This window comes from Pristiophorus japonicus, chromosome 15 (assembly GCF_044704955.1).
Source record: "Pristiophorus japonicus isolate sPriJap1 chromosome 15, sPriJap1.hap1, whole genome shotgun sequence".
NCBI classification, from domain to species: Eukaryota; Metazoa; Chordata; class Chondrichthyes; family Pristiophoridae; genus Pristiophorus; species Pristiophorus japonicus.
In genome coordinates, this window is record NC_091991.1 from 80,477,814 (window position 1) to 80,495,461 (window position 17,648).

General features: G+C 46.4%; 1 protein-coding gene across 1 annotated transcript in view; it reads right to left on the reverse strand.

Annotated features, from left to right (window-relative positions):
• Positions 1–1,480: 1,480 nt before the first annotated feature.
• The window catches only part of cntn1b (contactin 1b), a 1,027,096-nt gene continuing 1,010,928 nt past the window's right edge, over positions 1,481–17,648 (reverse strand). The window contains exon 25 of the mRNA XM_070900643.1: positions 1,481–5,821. Within this exon, the coding sequence (XP_070756744.1) occupies positions 5,739–5,821 (83 nt within the window). The 3' untranslated portion in view covers positions 1,481–5,738. The remainder of the gene's footprint in view (positions 5,822–17,648) is intronic.

Sequence of the window (17,648 nt, forward strand, 5' to 3'; positions counted from 1 at the left end):
AGAAATTAAGTGCAGGCAGCGGAAGGAGCGTGTGGCAAACCTGTCCCACCCACCCCTTCCCTCAACGACTATCTGTCCCACCAGTGAGTGATTCCGAGGGACTGCCTATGATGATGATGATGATGATGATATTACCAAACTGTGTACCATATACATTACCCAACTGTAAACTAATAACGTCACACTACTTTAAACCATAGATGTTACCCAACTGTGGACCTATACGTTACCCAACTCTAGACTATATCAGTTGCATTATCCAAATTCAGGGGTAGACCCAGGTCTGTGTGTTTTCTGATGATTCATTCCTGCTCATTCTTCTCTCATTTGTATTGATGCCATTTACATTTTTCTTCTGCCACCTTCTGGCTATGGCCAGCAACTTGCTTAGTCCACTTTTGTGAAATATAAGCAGCAATAATAAGGAGTCGAGATTCTGTTTGTAACGCCACCCGTTACCGCTGGCGGGAGGCGGCTAACGTGCGGCAAAGTCCTACCGTAGGCGGCAGGCGTGTCCACGCAGCCGGAGAAATTCAGTTGGGTCTTTGGTAGAGGCGCCAAGAGGTAGCACTGTGCCCTCTAACGCCACCCACGTGGTGACATCATCCAGCGTGCTTTCGCGATATTTGGTCTCCACAGTAGGCTTCCCAGCAGGCGTTCCGAGTGGTGTGAACATCAGGGATCTCGGGCGGAATCAGCTCGAGAGCAAGGTAGGACTTTTTATTTATTTATTTCTGCGTGTTTTCATTAGTTGGAACAGTGGAGAAGTGTGTGTGTGGGGCGGAGAGGTTTTAGCTTTTTTTTTTCTTCACGTTTTTTTCACCTAGTATGCCGGCAGCCTCCCGTGTGAAATTGAACGGCCACCTGGGCTCCCGCCTGAGGATGAGTGTGCCACACCACTTTATAGTGCTGCTCTCTCATTTTGGCAAAAACTCAATTTGGCAGTTTGAACCTGCACCTAACGCTCGGCGGTAAAATCAGCATTCAGGCGGTGACACCGCCTCAAAAATGGTGGTACCGAACTTCGACCCCCAAAGCATTCAGCAAGGACTGTAGACTGCTCATTATTTCATTGATGTGTGAAGCTGATTGGGTGTCTCCCTGTACATCAGTAGATGTCTACAACTGTTTCTATGTCATGGATCAGTGAGTCTGTGCTCAGATAAAGGCCCATGCCATATGGGACCCCCTCGTTGGAAGGCTGATAGGATGGAAGCTTATGCTCGGGATAACTTCTGATGGTCATTTTTAAAACCTTTTGAAAATGTAAGTACTGTTAGAGACAGGGATTTTGGGTTGCCATTACTCGTACCTTGTGGGTACCCCTGACAGTACATTGTTCAAATAAAACTGCCGTAATTTCACACTGAAAGTCCCACAAGAAAGATGACTAATCAAAAGCCAGAAGGACATTAAACCATAAAGTGTGGCCAATTGAGCCACATGCTTCACAAAAACAATAGCCAGTGTTTTCTGTCTATATAAACTTTAATTGAGAACAGCGGTTACACACCAGTACCAGTGGTTAGTTGATACTAGAACAGGTATGAGAAATCAGCAGAAGGCTAATGTTTATTTAATCTACAATACCTGTATGAATTGATGAACCCAAAAAAACTGTACATCAGTTGATAACAAAAAAGGCAGTCTGTGCTCCTAGGTGATTATACGAACTGTAGCACTCAGTTTAATAAAAGAGGGTGTAAAAAGAACCGGGTTTTTTTTTTGCATTTCAATGTAATCCCATACACAATGTAACATACCAATTCTGATCTGACTAGCTTTGATTTTAACAGTTAAAGACATTTGTGCATTTTGGGAGTTCCATCAGGTTAATTCCAGTATTGTGAAAGGATTTGGGGAGGACGTCTCAACAGAGCTAAAAAAAAATGAATGGCCTTGAAATTAGATTGTGGGATAACATCGCAAGTTTGTCTGTAATTCCCTTGTAATTTAGTGTGGCATTAACCTGTCTGTGGGACAATAGCGCACGCACACTTGACAGGTGCAAGATGAGATGCCCGCTAAATCAGTGGACAGAGGTATTTCAGATGACTGCACCATGTTGGTATCCCATCAGATAACTGGAAGGCTTTTTACATTGTTTGCTGATTTAATCAAACAAAGTGGGGGAAAATAAAGCAGGCCAATAGTTTGTATTGTAAAAATGAGGCAGAATTCTTTCACAATCGAATATCAAAAATGACCAGTAAACAAACGGGGGGGAAAAGTAACTTTGAGGAAACCTTTTTTGATTTATTTATGTGTCCAGAGATCAGTCATAACAAATGAATTAAATCAAAAAAACACTCGGAGTGGAGGTGCACAAACGTCCAATCTGACAAACGTGCCTTTAGAAAGTAAATCAAGATAGACAGGTCTATGGAATAGCTGAAATCAGAATAGCTCATTTAATTTATATTAAAAATGACAGTGCAAAAAAATCCATCGATATTAAAACTATTGAAATCACATATCGCATACCACAGTGCCTAGTTCTGCATCCTTTATTACTGGCGAAGCTTGGAGACAGCATGAAATCGAAGAGAAAAATCTACCCCTAGAAGCAAGATTGTGCTAAGTTTCATTCAAAAGCTATTACTCTGCTTTAAAGCATGACATTGCACTAATATTTTAACCCGCCGATTCAACACCATTTGCGTTATCTGTAACAGTCACACACTCAATCTTAATTGACAAGTGAATCATAAATGGACTTTATATTCCTCACACAGCACCAACATGTAACACTGAAATTTTTATAGACACAGTCAAAACAAAAGCGTTAGCTATTTTCAGGCATTTTGGCAGCTGCTGCAGCACTTTCTACACCATTCGTAGGTCGTGCTCGGCTTTAGGTGCTTGACGTAATCGCAGTTTTTGTAGATGGTCGCGTTTGAATTGTGTAAGAACTGCAAAGTTTAATTATGAACATGCTGGTATTCAGACCCTATAGCACTCTCTGCGTTTCTCAGTGCAAAGCCTATTGTTCCCAAACCAACATCACTATATCGGACATTCCCATATGGTTCTGAAATTATTTGTGATCTCCTCTGCAGTTTCAATCAAATAATTACCCCTCACCTTTACACAATGCTACTTTTCAAAGACAGTTACTTTTTTTCTTAATTTAGATGAAAGGGATATTTTATTCAACCAATGAGGAATGAATTCTGCCAGTTGCTATGTGTCGTGACATCATAAATTAACGTGGGAAGTTGCCATTGGTTGATGCCCAGTGAAAAACACACTCACAGTTTCACTGAAATTTTCCCACAATTTGTTTGGTTGCCACATTAATTGGAAGAAACAATGCTCACAAGTGAGATTAGAGATCTTCGTGGTCACTCAGCCCCACATCCCGGACTGTTTTATCATCAATGAATTGCTGGTTTATAACGCTCCACTTCACATGAAGTGTAGCCTATCCAACTCGTCGGCACTGCAGGGATTTATTTTCCTTTACCCTGAGAAGTAAGAGTGATATTTGATATGTAGGATTTATTAACCTCTACGAACCCTCTAACTACCTCACTCTGGACAGATTATGATCATTGGCAAAAAAAACAGGGAGAAGACGAGGAGCGCTTTGTTTAACACAGCGAGTTGTTGCGCTCTGAAAGGGTGGTGGTAGCAGGTTCAATAGTAACTTTCAAAATGGAATTGGATACATATTTGAAAAGAAGAAATTTGCAGGGCTACGGGGGCAAGAGCAGGGAGTGGGACTGGTTGGATAGCTCTTGAAAGAGCCGGCACAGACACGATGGGCTGAATGGCCTTCTTCTGTGCTGTATCATTCGATCATATTTGTTTATTGAACTGGAATATGCGTAGAAAACTTGTCATTGTTTATAAGCGGGTCAAAGGGCACCATAGCATGTGATTAAGTAGCCCACTAAGGCGAAGTGAACACCCCTCCTTGAGAGAATCAGAGCCACTATCTAAAGCAGACTGGCTGAGGAGGATTGTAAATTCTCTGTCTGGATTTGTTAATTCAGGTCTAAATGAAACCGCGTGAAAATGTATGCTCTCATGGACTCTTGTCGCGACGTCACAGGAGTGAGCCAGACCCAAGGAAGTCTTAGTGCGTCTCAGGAAGGGGCCAAGCCAATCAAAGTGGAGGAGGAAAGCAACGGGGAGAATTATGAAGGGAATGTGATTGAAGAGAAACTGCAGCGTGTAATAACTTCAAATGAAGAGGGAGAGAAAGCAACCAAATAGGTTGGCTGAATTACAATTTAAAAAAAAAGGAATTTAACCAGTTAAATAAGAGCAAATCACACATGCACCAAGAAAATATGCATGAATAAGATTTCAAGTGTAAAAAAATATCCTGTATGGTACCCATGCCCAAAATCCTACGAGTTTCTGCAGTCCTGCAAGATTTTTGGTCCAAGATCTGGAATGTATTAAAGTCCTGCAAGGTCGGTCAAATTTGAGAAGACACTTGCAGCTTGCCAGTGTTTATCATGTCCCTCAAAACTGTCCCAAAATGTGAAGCGATCCATTACTTCTAAGTGCAGTGGCCGTTTTGTCGGTAGGCAAGCAGGGGACAGCAAAGAGTTTGTGCACAGCAAGCTCCCACGAACAGCAACGAGACAAAGGGCTGGTTAATTTGGTGTCGGTCGAGGGAGGAATGTTGGCCAGGGGCGACTGGGTTGGGACCTAGAAAACAATTTAGAATCAAACTTCTTGAAAAGGGAAGTGTTTTATGAAAAGCAAACATGTCAAGTTACTCTGCACAAAGAAAGATCCCACAAACAGCAGTGAGACAACCGACCAGTTAATCGGGTGTTGATCGAGGACGGTCAGGACACCTCACAGACTTTTCAAAGAAGAGTGGTTAACGAAAAATATAAATTTACAATTTAAGATTTATAATGCACTGTTACTTTCACATCTGTATAAAACTAAACACAAGTTAAGCAAATTTGTAATTATATATATATATTATGTATATATTTTATTTTCCGATTACAGTGTGTTGCTTCATGTCAGAAGCAAAAGTCATCCTACTGAGAAACAAGGCTGTAGGATGTCTCAATGTCAGCATGCATATTATGGTAACTAGAAGACGCAGTTGATGTCAAACACCCAGAGTGTGCACTTCTCTAAAGGAAAATCTGGTGCGATATCCATAAAACTGCATGTATTTTATTTGTTAGGACTGTTTCTCTGAATAGAATGTTCTCATTCATGGGAGAATGGGTGTGGTCAACTTGGAGGAACGGTGCTGCGTACAGACACATGGTATATGACAAGGTTAACCTTGTACTCACTTTTATACAACCAATGCATTCATTGTCTAGTACACTTAACTGGTGTTAAATGTTAGAGCACCTATGTGTGGTGATGAAATTCTTTCCCTCAAACTCTAAGCTATGGTATTTTGTCACTGGTAACTTGCACCATTGAATCAAATCATGCAACTGCCGAAGATCATTGTAAGTGTTTAAATAAGGCATATTGGAACAAGTCAAAAGAATTCCTTTGATTCACTTCCAATGTTATGTTTACTTGGTATTTAACGGGGGAGGAGGTGGGAGGGAGGGGGGAGTTCCTTGATGCCTTTTGTCCTCTTGAAGTATACAATAAGTCTTTCAGATCCGTATTATATTTGGCTTTTGATGGTACCAGAGATGTCTGCAGCGAGCCAATATCCTTACAGGCTTGAGACGATTCAGTCACCTCATGGAGAGCTCTTTACCGATGTAAAGAAAAGATAACGTTGGTTACAATCACAGCTCCAGGCAACTGATGGCACCAAGGATCAGGCCAAAACTAAGCAAGATGTAGGAGCTCTGCACAGTGATTCCTGGACCTGGAAGTTAAAGAAGAAGGAGAAAAAAGAATGTGTTTAATGTTCCAAGGAAAAACATTCTTACATTTCAAACATAATACATTTCAGCTACGAACACATATCTATATTCTAAAAATGTTGCACTTCCTGTCAATCACACTTCATGATGTCACACACTACCTGGTGCACATGTCTGTCTGTGTTCCACTAGAAAATAAAGTATAAAGAAAGGTCGTCACTTGGAATGTACAGACAATCTCTCCAGCAGCAGGACAGACCTGAGCCACAAGGTCTCCAGCCTCTTGCTTGAGCTGTGTGTGAAGTAACCAAGGAATAGAATTGAAAAGTAGAGAGGTTATATTAGATAAAAACAGAAAATGCTGGAAATCTCAGCGGGTCGGGCAGCATCTGTGGAGAGGAAGCAGAGTTAACGTTTCGGGTCAACGACCCTTTGTCAGAACTGGAGAGTGTTCGAAAAGAACATTCTTAACAAGCACTGAACGGGGGAGGGAAAGAAAGAACAAAAGGGAAGGTCTGTGGTAGGTCTCCCATCTTCCACCCTATCACAGACCTTCCCGTGTGTTCTTTCTTCCCCTCCCCCTTTCAGTGTTTGTTAAGAATCTGTTCTTTCTGAACACTCTCTAGTTCTGACCAAGGGCCGTCGACCCGAAACGTTAACTCTGTTTTTCTCTCCACAGATGCTGCCCGACCCGCTGAGATTTCCATCATTTTCTGTTTTTATTCCAGATTCCAGCAGCTGCAGTATTTTGCTTTTGTATTAGAGGTTATATTAAACTTGTACAGAACCTTGGTTAGATCGTTACAGCAATCTGGTAGCTTATGTGATTATTTTTCTGGTGCCGCTCCATAAATGATCAGATTTATTGAATTCAATTTCACAACGTGTCATGGTGAGATTTGAACTCTTAACCTCTGGGTAGCAAGCTCAGTACACAAACTAGCAAAACCATTTCAATCATAGAAACAGCAGTAGGCCATTTGGCCACTCGAGCCTGTCCTGCCATTCAATTAGATCATGTCTGATCTGTACCTCAGCTCCATTTACCCACCTTTGCTCCATAGCCCTTGATAACCTTACCTAACAATCTACTGACCTTAGTCTTCAACATTTCAATTAACCCAACATCACAGACTCTTGCGGTATTAAGTTCCATATTTTCACCACCCTTTGTGTGAAAAAGTGCTTCCTGCTTGTGCACCCAAAAGATCTGGCTCTAATTGTAAGATTATGCCCACTTGTTCTGGATTCCCCCACCAGAGGAAATACTTTCTCTGTATCTAAACTATCGAATACTTCTATCATTTTATATACCTCGATTAGATCAACAACAACTTGTATTTATATAGCACCTTTAACGTAGTGAAACGTCCCAAGGCACTTCACAGGAGTATTATGAGATTTAAAAAATTTTTACACCGAGCTGCATGAGTAGAAATTAGCGCAGGTGACCAAAAGCTTGGTCAAAGAGGTATGTTTTAAGGAGCAGCTTGAAGGAGCAAAGAGAGGTAGAGAGGCGGAGAGGTTTATGCAGGGAGTTCCAGAGCTTAGGGCCTAGGCAACAGAAGGCACGGCCACCAATGGTTGAGCGATTATAATCAGGGATGTTCAAGAGGGCAGAATTAGAGGAGCACAGACATCGTGTGGGGTTGTGGGGCTGGAGGAGATTAAAGCGATAGGGAGGGGTGAGGCCCTGGAGGGATTTGAAAATAAAGATGAGAATTTTGAAATTGAGGCGTTGCTTAACTGGAAGCCAGTATAGGTCAGCGAGCACAGGGGTGATGCGTGAGTGGGACTTGGTGCGAGTTAGGACACGGGCAGCGAGCATAGGGGTGAGGGGTGAGCAGGACTTGGTGCGAGTTAGGACACGGGTCAGTGAGCACAGGGGTGATGGGTGAGCGGGACTTGGTGCGAGTTAGGACACTGACAGCGAGCACAGGGTGAGGGGTGAGGAGGGATGGGTGAGCGGGACTTGGTGCGAGTTAGGACACCTCAAACATCTAATCTCAAGAGAATACAAGCACATTTATGCCACCTGTCCTCGTGATTTAACCATTTCAACCCTGGTATCATTCTGGTGAATCTGCGCTGTACCCATTCCAAAACCAATCACAAAGTTTCCACACGAGACCTCTGTCAGGCGGTGAAAAAAATGTTGTTCGGTCTTTGTATGGACAGGCAGATAATTTCATTCACTGTGGAAAAAATTACAATCTTAGAATTGACTTAGCTGGAATTGAACGGGATTACATTCCTGTTACAACTCAATTATTATCTGCTTATACTGAAATCCATTGTTCCATTCAGAAGGAAGAGCAGAATACACCCCATGTATCAATGGAAACCAGTGAATTAAAGGGACAGGCAGTCAGATGCTTTGGCAAACTTTTTTTTTGTTTGCACAGAGTGACATAGATTGTGTAAAAATATATTGTTGCCGCAATTGCGAATGGCATTCCCCTGCCAAGTTCTTGAAAGGTTTGCAAACATTTTTTTTCAACACATGAAGACACTGCCCCTTTAAGCTGTGTGCACTGATCGCTAATCTTCTTTTACAATGGCGCTCTTTCCAGTTCAGTCACTGGAAACTGTCAAACAAAAGATCGCCGTTCCTTGCCTTGGTGCAACGTAGATAGTGACAGCCTCAGGTCAGGTCAGGCTCACATGAGGGAGAAGTCGAGAATGCGGCACCTTCTCACACAGAGCCTTTGAATAAGCACCGAGGACACAGCTCCCTTGACGGCTGAATCTCAAACTGTTGCTTCTTCTGCTTTCTCTCTCGAGGAGCAGTTAGATGTTGTGATGGTGGGGGGAGGGGGGGGAGGTGCAGGGAGGGGACTGTTGGCTTCTAACCCAAAGATCTCGATGGGCCAAAAGGTGTCCCTTATCTGCAGTGTGTAAAGAAACAATAATCTTCTCCTTCTTTGGCAGTCCCCCGGAGACTTGCTTCCACAATAAACAATAAGACAGGAAGAACACACCCATCTTTACACCCTTTCCCATTTGCTGTTCTAAAAGTAGCTTTGCTTTAAAGGAGTGCGTCGACTACAAGTGGGCGGAGCTTCGGAGGCAGTTCTCTTCAGTAAAAGTGTTTAGCACCATCAGGTCTAAGCTGTGGTCAGTGGGTAGCACTCTTGCCTCTGAGTCAGAAGATTGTGGATTCAAGTCCCACTCCAGGGACTTGAGCACCAAATCCAGGCTGACACTCCAGGGCAGCATGCTGCACTGTCGGGGTTGCTGTTTTTTGGCTGAGACGTTCAACCGAGACTCCGTCTGCCCTTGCAGTGTGAGCAAGGTCCTATAGCATGAGTTGAAGAAGAGCAGGGGAGAATTATCTGGTGTCCTGGCCAATATTTGTCCCTTGACCAACACATAAAAACAGATTATCTGGTCATTTATCTCATTGCTGTTTGTGGGAGCTTGCTGTGTGCAAATTGACTGCCTTGTTTCCGACATTACAATAGTGACTGACACAAGACTTCCAAAGCAAGCGCTCTACTTGGAACTCCTACATGGCAGACGGGTCCAAGGTGGGCAGAGGAAATGTTTCAAGGACGCTCTCAAAGCCTCCTTGATAAAGTGCAACATCCTGAGAGTCACTGGCCAAAGACCACCCTAGGTGGAGGAAGAGCATCTGGGAGGGCGCTGAGCACCTCGAGTCTCGTCGGCAAGAGCGTGCAGAAATCAAGCACAGGCAGCGGAAGGAGCGTGCGGCAAACCAGACTCCCCACCCACCCTTTCCTTCATCGAATGTTTGTCCCACCTGTGGCAGAGACTGTAATTTCCGTATTGGACTGTTCAGTCACCTAAAAACTCATTTTTGGAGTGGAAGCAAGTCTTCCTCGATTTTGAGGGACTGCCTATGATGATGATGACAACAGTGACTACACTTCAAAAAAGTACTTGCTGTAAAGCACTTTGGGACATCCTGAAGTCGTGAAAGGCGCTATATAATTGCAAGTTCTTTCTTTATCAGAGAGCGCAGAGACGATTCTTTCATTTTATTAATTGGAACCATGGATCGCTGGGCTTGATCAGTAATGGTGGCAAAAGGACAATAAGTAGAGTGTTGAAATACATATTGGTAGAAATTGCGGTTGGAGGCTTTGCCATTCATATATATGGGGTTTTTGTTTGCACCAAACTCCCATACGTATGAATGGGGATCACTTAAAAAAATACACAAACACATGAAATAAATTTAAAAATTACATATTTAAAATGAATTAAAATGCCATTTAATTAAACATTTTAAACAAAAATTTAATATTTTGAAAAAATAATTATATGTTTTAACAGGGCTAAAAATAAACTTACACACTGGATAGGGGTTTTAATGTATAAATGAGTGATAACATTATATATTTTAATTTTTTTAAACTCTTGCGCTGGTAAAAGCAGGCCTTACCCTTGCTTTTACCAGGCATTAGAGTTTCAAGGGTATTCGCTGGGCAGGAGTTGGGCGAATGATCTTTTCTCTCGGATTCGTACGATTTGTGAAGAGGATTCTTGACAGATCGCAAGGTCCGGGTTTCAGCGCATGCGCAGTGAATGACTAAACCCGGAACCTGCGGGGCCCTTAAGGGCGCGTGCGCACATCGTACACACCCATAGGGGCCGCAAATTCAGCCCCATAGAATTTACAACACGGAAGCAGGCCATCTGGTCCAAGCAGTCTGCGTTGGCATTTACCTTCCATACGAGCAAATAGTTCAAATCACATGTACCCACTCTGTTCCCATATCGCTTCAACCCCTTTTATCCAGAGTTTGTGGGTCTCAGTTTGAGCCTCATTCTCCTGGGACCATGTTACACAACATAAAGCAGCACTGGATTGGACGGCACAGAATTTCCATTTTACTATCTGCAAGCTGCTGTAAAACAAGACTGGGCTCAAAGCTGACTCGTGCTCGGTATCCCCTGGTTTGTGCAGCAATAAATACAGTGGAAATCCCATTTCTTGCTGCACAAAAATCAGCAACAAATACAGACAGTGTTAGGGGTACCCATAATTCAATGCCTCCAGGAAGCCCATACCTGGGATTGTACGAGACATGCCTTCTGTGAGTTCTGCTCCGTGCGGAGAGAGCCAAATCGTGGAATACTGCCCGACCAATGCCGATAAACTTACCAGTTAAAAATGGTGAGAAACATGTTACATTTTCAAAAGCTCGCTCTGTAGCTCTGCCACACTGGCTCAGAAGAGGCCACTTTGTCAGAGCACTGGGTTAGTTCCCCTTATTGTCTGCCACATATTTTTATTCCATTGGTATTTATGATTCCGGTTTCACCGTGCGTGCAAAAGTTCAAATTAAAGGACCACTGTGGGACAAGGGGACGTAGGTACGAACTGGCAAGTTCTGGCCTGATGTTAGGAAGCACTTCATCACACAGGGTGATTAAAACTTGGAATAGTCCCCTGGGTAGGGCAGCAGAGAGACAAACTCTGGAGTCATTCAAGTGACAGTTAGATGCTGTGATGGGGCTGACTGTAAGGAAGGTGAACTAGATGGGCCTCTCTTATCTGGACTTATCTTTGTGAATTTCCTGTGGAGCTTCAGGAGAAGTTCCTTTCACATTTTGGGGCTTTGGTCTCTCAGGGTGGCATTACACTTAATGAAACCTTTCAAAGACAGTCTTTGAAAGAATTTCGGTTTCTGCTTTCCCCAAAACAACGGAGGGGGGGCTTTTCCTGAATGCTATAAATGTTTGCCTTTTCCAAAACTCTCAGCTTTAGGCTCCTTCCTGTCATTGGCAGCATGGTAGTAACTCAGCTGGATCAGAGAGAGGTTGCAGGTCTCATGAAATGTCCTGGGAGGCTAGGTACTGTGTTCGATAGGATATTGAGTTTATCCTATTAGAAAGGACACTCCCAATGAATACAGCCATTGTTTTTCTCTCAAATGCACATCACTGTTAACTTCTATTTCTTTTGGCAAGCGACAGATTGGAAGAACAAGGACAGCATTGAGAACACTGTGACTTACTATTCGCAGTTTATTATGTAAATGACCACAGTTTCACAAAACAACCTGTAAAAATAGGTAATGAATTCCCCACAGTTCTGACGTTTTTTAGACTTTATTTTCAGAGTTGATTGAAATGTTATTTTGCTGCACAAGTCCCAGGCTAGCACAAACTCTACTCGGTCAGGTATGCCGCCCCTGAATGATGGAGCTCTTTTCATGTCTGGCACCTAGTGTCAGCGCCAAGCACTCACAGGTAAGGTAAAGCCTGGTTAGAAGTAGAGCAAAGAGAAAGAAAGACTTGCATTTATACAGCGCCGTTCAGGCCACCGGACGTCACAAAGCACTTTACAGCCAATGAAGTTCTTTTTTTGGAGTGTAGTCATTGTTGTAATATGGGAATCGCGGCAGCCAATTTGCGCACAGCAAGCTCCCACAAACAACAATGTGATAATAACCAGATCATCTGTTTTAGTGATATTGATTGAGGGATAAATATTGGCCAGGACACCAGCCTCTTCTTTGAAATAGTGGCATGGGATCTTATATGTTCACCTGGGAGAGCAGACGGGGCCTCAGTTTAATATCTCAGCCGAAAGACGGCACCTCCGACAATGCAGCACTGGACTGTCAGCCTAGTTTTACATGCTCAAGTCCCTGGAGTGACACAATAGTCCGCATCAACACCAAGCAATCCATATCATCACACACCAGCGAGTCACATCGACACAGACCAGTGAGTCACATCGACACCGACCAGTGAGTCACATCGACACAGACCAGTGAGTCACATCGACACCGACCAGTGAGTCACATCGACACAGACCAGTGAGTCACATCGACACCGACCAGTGAGTCACATCGACACCGACCAGTGAGTCACATCGACACAGACCAGTGAGTCACATCGACACAGACCAGTGAGTCACATCGACACAGACCAGTGAGTCATATCGACACCGACCAGTGAGTCACATCGACACAGACCAGTGAGTCACATCGACACAGCCCAGGGAGTCACATCGACACCGACCAGTGAGTCACATCGACACAGACCAGTGAGTCACATCGACACAGACCAGTGAGTCATATCGACACAGACCAGTGAGTCACATCGACACAGACCAGTGAGTCACATCGACACCGACCAGTGAGTCACATCGACACAGACCAGTGAGTCACATCGACACAGACCAGTGAGTCACATCGACACCGACCAGTGAGTCACATCGACACAGACCAGTGAGTCACATCGACACAGACCAGTGAGTCACATCGACACAGACCAGTGAGTCATATCGACACCGACCAGTGAGTCACATCGACACAGACCAGTGAGTCACATCGACACAGACCAGCGAGTCACATCGACACAGACCAGTGAGTCACATCGACACAGACCAGTGAGTCACATCGACACAGACCAGTGAGTCACATCGACACAGACCAGTGAGTCACATCGACACAGACCAGAGTCACATCGACACCGACCAGTGAGTCACATCGACACAGACCAGTGAGTCACATCGACACAGACCAGTGAGTCACATCGACACAGACCAGTGAGTCACATCGACACAGACCAGTGAGTCACATCGACACAGACCAGAGTCACATCGACACAGACCAGTGAGTCACATCGACACAGACCAGTGAGTCACATCGACACAGACCAGTGAGTCACATCGACACCGACCAGTGAGTCACATCGACACCGACCAGAGTCACATCGACATAGACCAGTGAGTCACATCGACACCGACCAGTGAGTCACATCGACACAGACCAGTGAGTCACATCGACACCGACCAGTGAGTCACATCGACACAGACCAGTGAGTCACATCGACACAGACCAGCGAGTCACATCGACACAGACCAGCGAGTCTCATCGACACAGACCAGCGAGTCACATCGACACAGACCAGCGAGTCACATCGACACAGACCAGTGAGTCACATCGACACAGACCAGCGAGTCACATCGACACAGACCAGTGAGTCACATCGACACAGACCAGCGAGTCACATCGACACAGACCAGTGAGTCACATCGACACCGACCAGTGAGTCACATCGACACAGACCAGCGAGTCACATCGACACAGACCAGTGAGTCACATCGACACCGACCAGTGAGTCACATCGACACAGACCAGCGAGTCACATCGACACAGACCAGTGAGTCACATCGACACCGACCAGTGAGTCACATCGACACAGACCAGTGAGTCACATCGACACAGACCAGCGAGTCACATCGACACAGACCAGTGAGTCACATCGACACAGACCAGTGAGTCACATCGACACAGACCAGTGAGTCACATCGACACAGACCAGCGAGTCACATCGACACAGACCAGTGAGTCACATCGACACCGACCAGTGAGTCACATCGACACAGACCAGCGAGTCACATCGACACCGACCAGTGAGTCACATCGACACAGACCAGCGAGTCACATCGACACCGACCAGTGAGTCACATCGACACAGACCAGGGAGTCACATCGACACCGACCAGTGAGTCACATCGACACAGACCAGTGAGTCACATCGACACAGACCAGTGAGTCACATCGACACAGACCAGCGAGTCACATCGACACCGACCAGTGAGTCACATCGACACAGACCAGCGAGTCACATCGACACAGACCAGTGAGTCACATCGACACAGACCAGTGAGTCACATCGACACAGACCAGCGAGTCACATCGACACCGACCAGTGAGTCACATCGACAGACCAGTGAGTCACATCGACACCGACCAGTGAGTCACATCGACACAGACCAGCGAGTCACATCGACACCGACCAGAGTCACATCGACACAGACCAGTGAGTCACATCGACACCGACCAGTGAGTCACATCGACACAGACCAGCGAGTCACATCGACACAGACCAGCGAGTCACATCGACACAGACCAGCGAGTCACATCGACACAGACCAGCGAGTCACATCGACACCGACCAGTGAGTCACATCGACACCGACCAGTGAGTCACATCGACACAGACCAGCGAGTCACATCGACACCGACCAGAGTCACATCGACACAGACCAGTGAGTCACAGCGACACAGACCAGTGAGTCACATCGACACAGACCGGTGAGTCACATCGACACAGACCAGCGAGTCACATCGACACAGACCAGTGAGTCACATCGACACCGACCAGAGTCACATCGACACCGACCAGTGAGTCACATCGACACAGACCGGCGAGTCACATCGACACCGACCAGTGAGTCACATCGACACAGACCAGTGAGTCACATCGACACCGACCAGTGAGTCACATCGACACCGACCAGAGTCACATCGACACAGACCAGTGAGTCACATCGACACAGACCAGCGAGTCACATCGACACAGACCAGTGAGTCACATCGACACAGACCAGTGAGTCACATCGACACAGACCAGAGAGTCACATCGACACAGACCAGCGAGTCACATCGACACAGACCAGCGAGTCACATCGACACAGACCAGCGAGTCACATCGACACAGACGAGCGAGTCACATCGACACAGACCAGTGAGTCACATCGACACAGACCAGTGAGTCACATCGACACAGACCAGCGAGTCACATCGACACAGACCAGCGAGTCACATCGACACAGACCAGCGAGTCACATCGACACCGACCAGTGAGTCACATCGACATAGACCAGCGAGTCACATCGACACAGACCAGCGAGTCACATCGACATAGACCAGAGAGTCACATCGACACCGACTAGTGAGTCACATCGACACAGACCAGCGAGTCACATCGACACAGACCAGTGAGTCACATCGACACAGACCAGAGAGTCACATCGACACAGACCAGTGAGTCACATCGACACAGACCAGAGAGTCACATCGACACAGACCAGCGAGTCACATCGACACAGACCAGTGAGTCACATTGACACAGACCAGTGAGTCACATCGACACCGACCAGTGAGTCACATCGACACAGACCAGCGAGTCACATCGACACAGACCAGTGAGTCACATCGACACAGACCAGTGAGTCACATCGACATAGACCAGAGAGTCACATCGACACAGACCAGTGAGTCACATCGACACAGACCAGTGAGTCACATCGACACAGACCAGAGAGTCACATCGACACAGACCAGTGAGTCACATCGACACAGACCAGCGAGTCACATCGACACAGACCAGCGAGTCACATCGACACAGACCAGCGAGTCACATCGACACAGACCAGTGAGTCACATCGACACAGACCAGTGAGTCACATCGACATAGACCAGGGAGTCACATCGACACAGACCAGGGAGTCACATCGACACCGACCAGTGAGTCACATCGACACAGACCAGTGAGTCACATCGACACCGACCAGTGAGTCACATCGACACCGACCAGTGAGTCACATCGACACCGACCAGTGAGTCACATCTACACCGACCAGTGAGTCACATCGACACAGACCAGCGAGTCACATCGACACAGACCAGCGAGTCACATCGACACAGACCAGCGAGTCACATCGACACAGACCAGTGAGTCACATCGACACCGACCAGTGAGTCACATCGACACAGACCAGTGAGTCACATCGACACCGACCAGCGAGTCACATCGACATAGACCAGTGAGTCACATCGACACAGACCAGCGAGTCACATCGACATAGACCAGTGAGTCACATCGACACAGACCAGTGAGTCACATCGACACAGACCAGTGAGTCACATCGACACAGACCAGTGAGTCACATCGACACCGACCAGTGAGTCACATCGACACCGACCAGCGAGTCACATCGACACAGACCAGCGAGTCACATCGACACAGACCAGCGAGTCACATCGACACAGACCAGCGAGTCACATCGACACAGACCAGTGAGTCACATCGACACAGACCAGTGAGTCACATCGACACAGACCAGTGAGTCACATCGACACAGACCAGGGAGTCACATCGACACAGACCAGCGAGTCACATCGACACCGACCAGTGAGTCACATCGACACAGACCAGGGAGTCACATCGACACAGACCAGTGAGTCACATCGACACAGACCAGTGAGTCACATCGACACCGACCAGTGAGTCACATCGACACCGACCAGCGAGTCACATCGACACAGACCAGTGAGTCACATCGACACAGACCAGTGAGTCACATCGACATAGACCAGGGAGTCACATCGACACAGACCAGTGAGTCACATCGACACAGACCAGTGAGTCACATCGACACAGACCAGTGAGTCACATCGACATAGACCAGGGAGTCACATCGACACAGACCAGTGAGTCACATCGACACAGACCAGTGAGTCACATCGACACAGACCAGCGAGTCACATCGACACAGACCAGCGAGTCACATCGACACAGACCAGTGAGTCACATCGACACCGACCAGTGAGTCACATCGACACAGACCAGCGAGTCACATCGACACAGACCAGCGAGTCACATCGACACCGACCAGTGAGTCACATCGACACAGACCAGCGAGTCACATCGACACAGACCAGTGAGTCACATCGACACAGACCAGTGAGTCACATCGACATAGACCAGGGAGTCACATCGACACAGACCAGTGAGTCACATCGACACAGACCAGTGAGTCACATCGACACCGACCAGTGAGTCACATCGACACAGACCAGCGAGTCACATCGACACAGACCAGTGAGTCACATCGACACAGACCAGTGAGTCACATCGACATAGACCAGGGAGTCACATCGACACAGACCAGTGAGTCACATCGACACAGACCAGTGAGTCACATCGACACAGACCAGTGAGTCACATCGACACAGACCAGTGAGTCACATCGACACCGACCAGTGAGTCACATCGA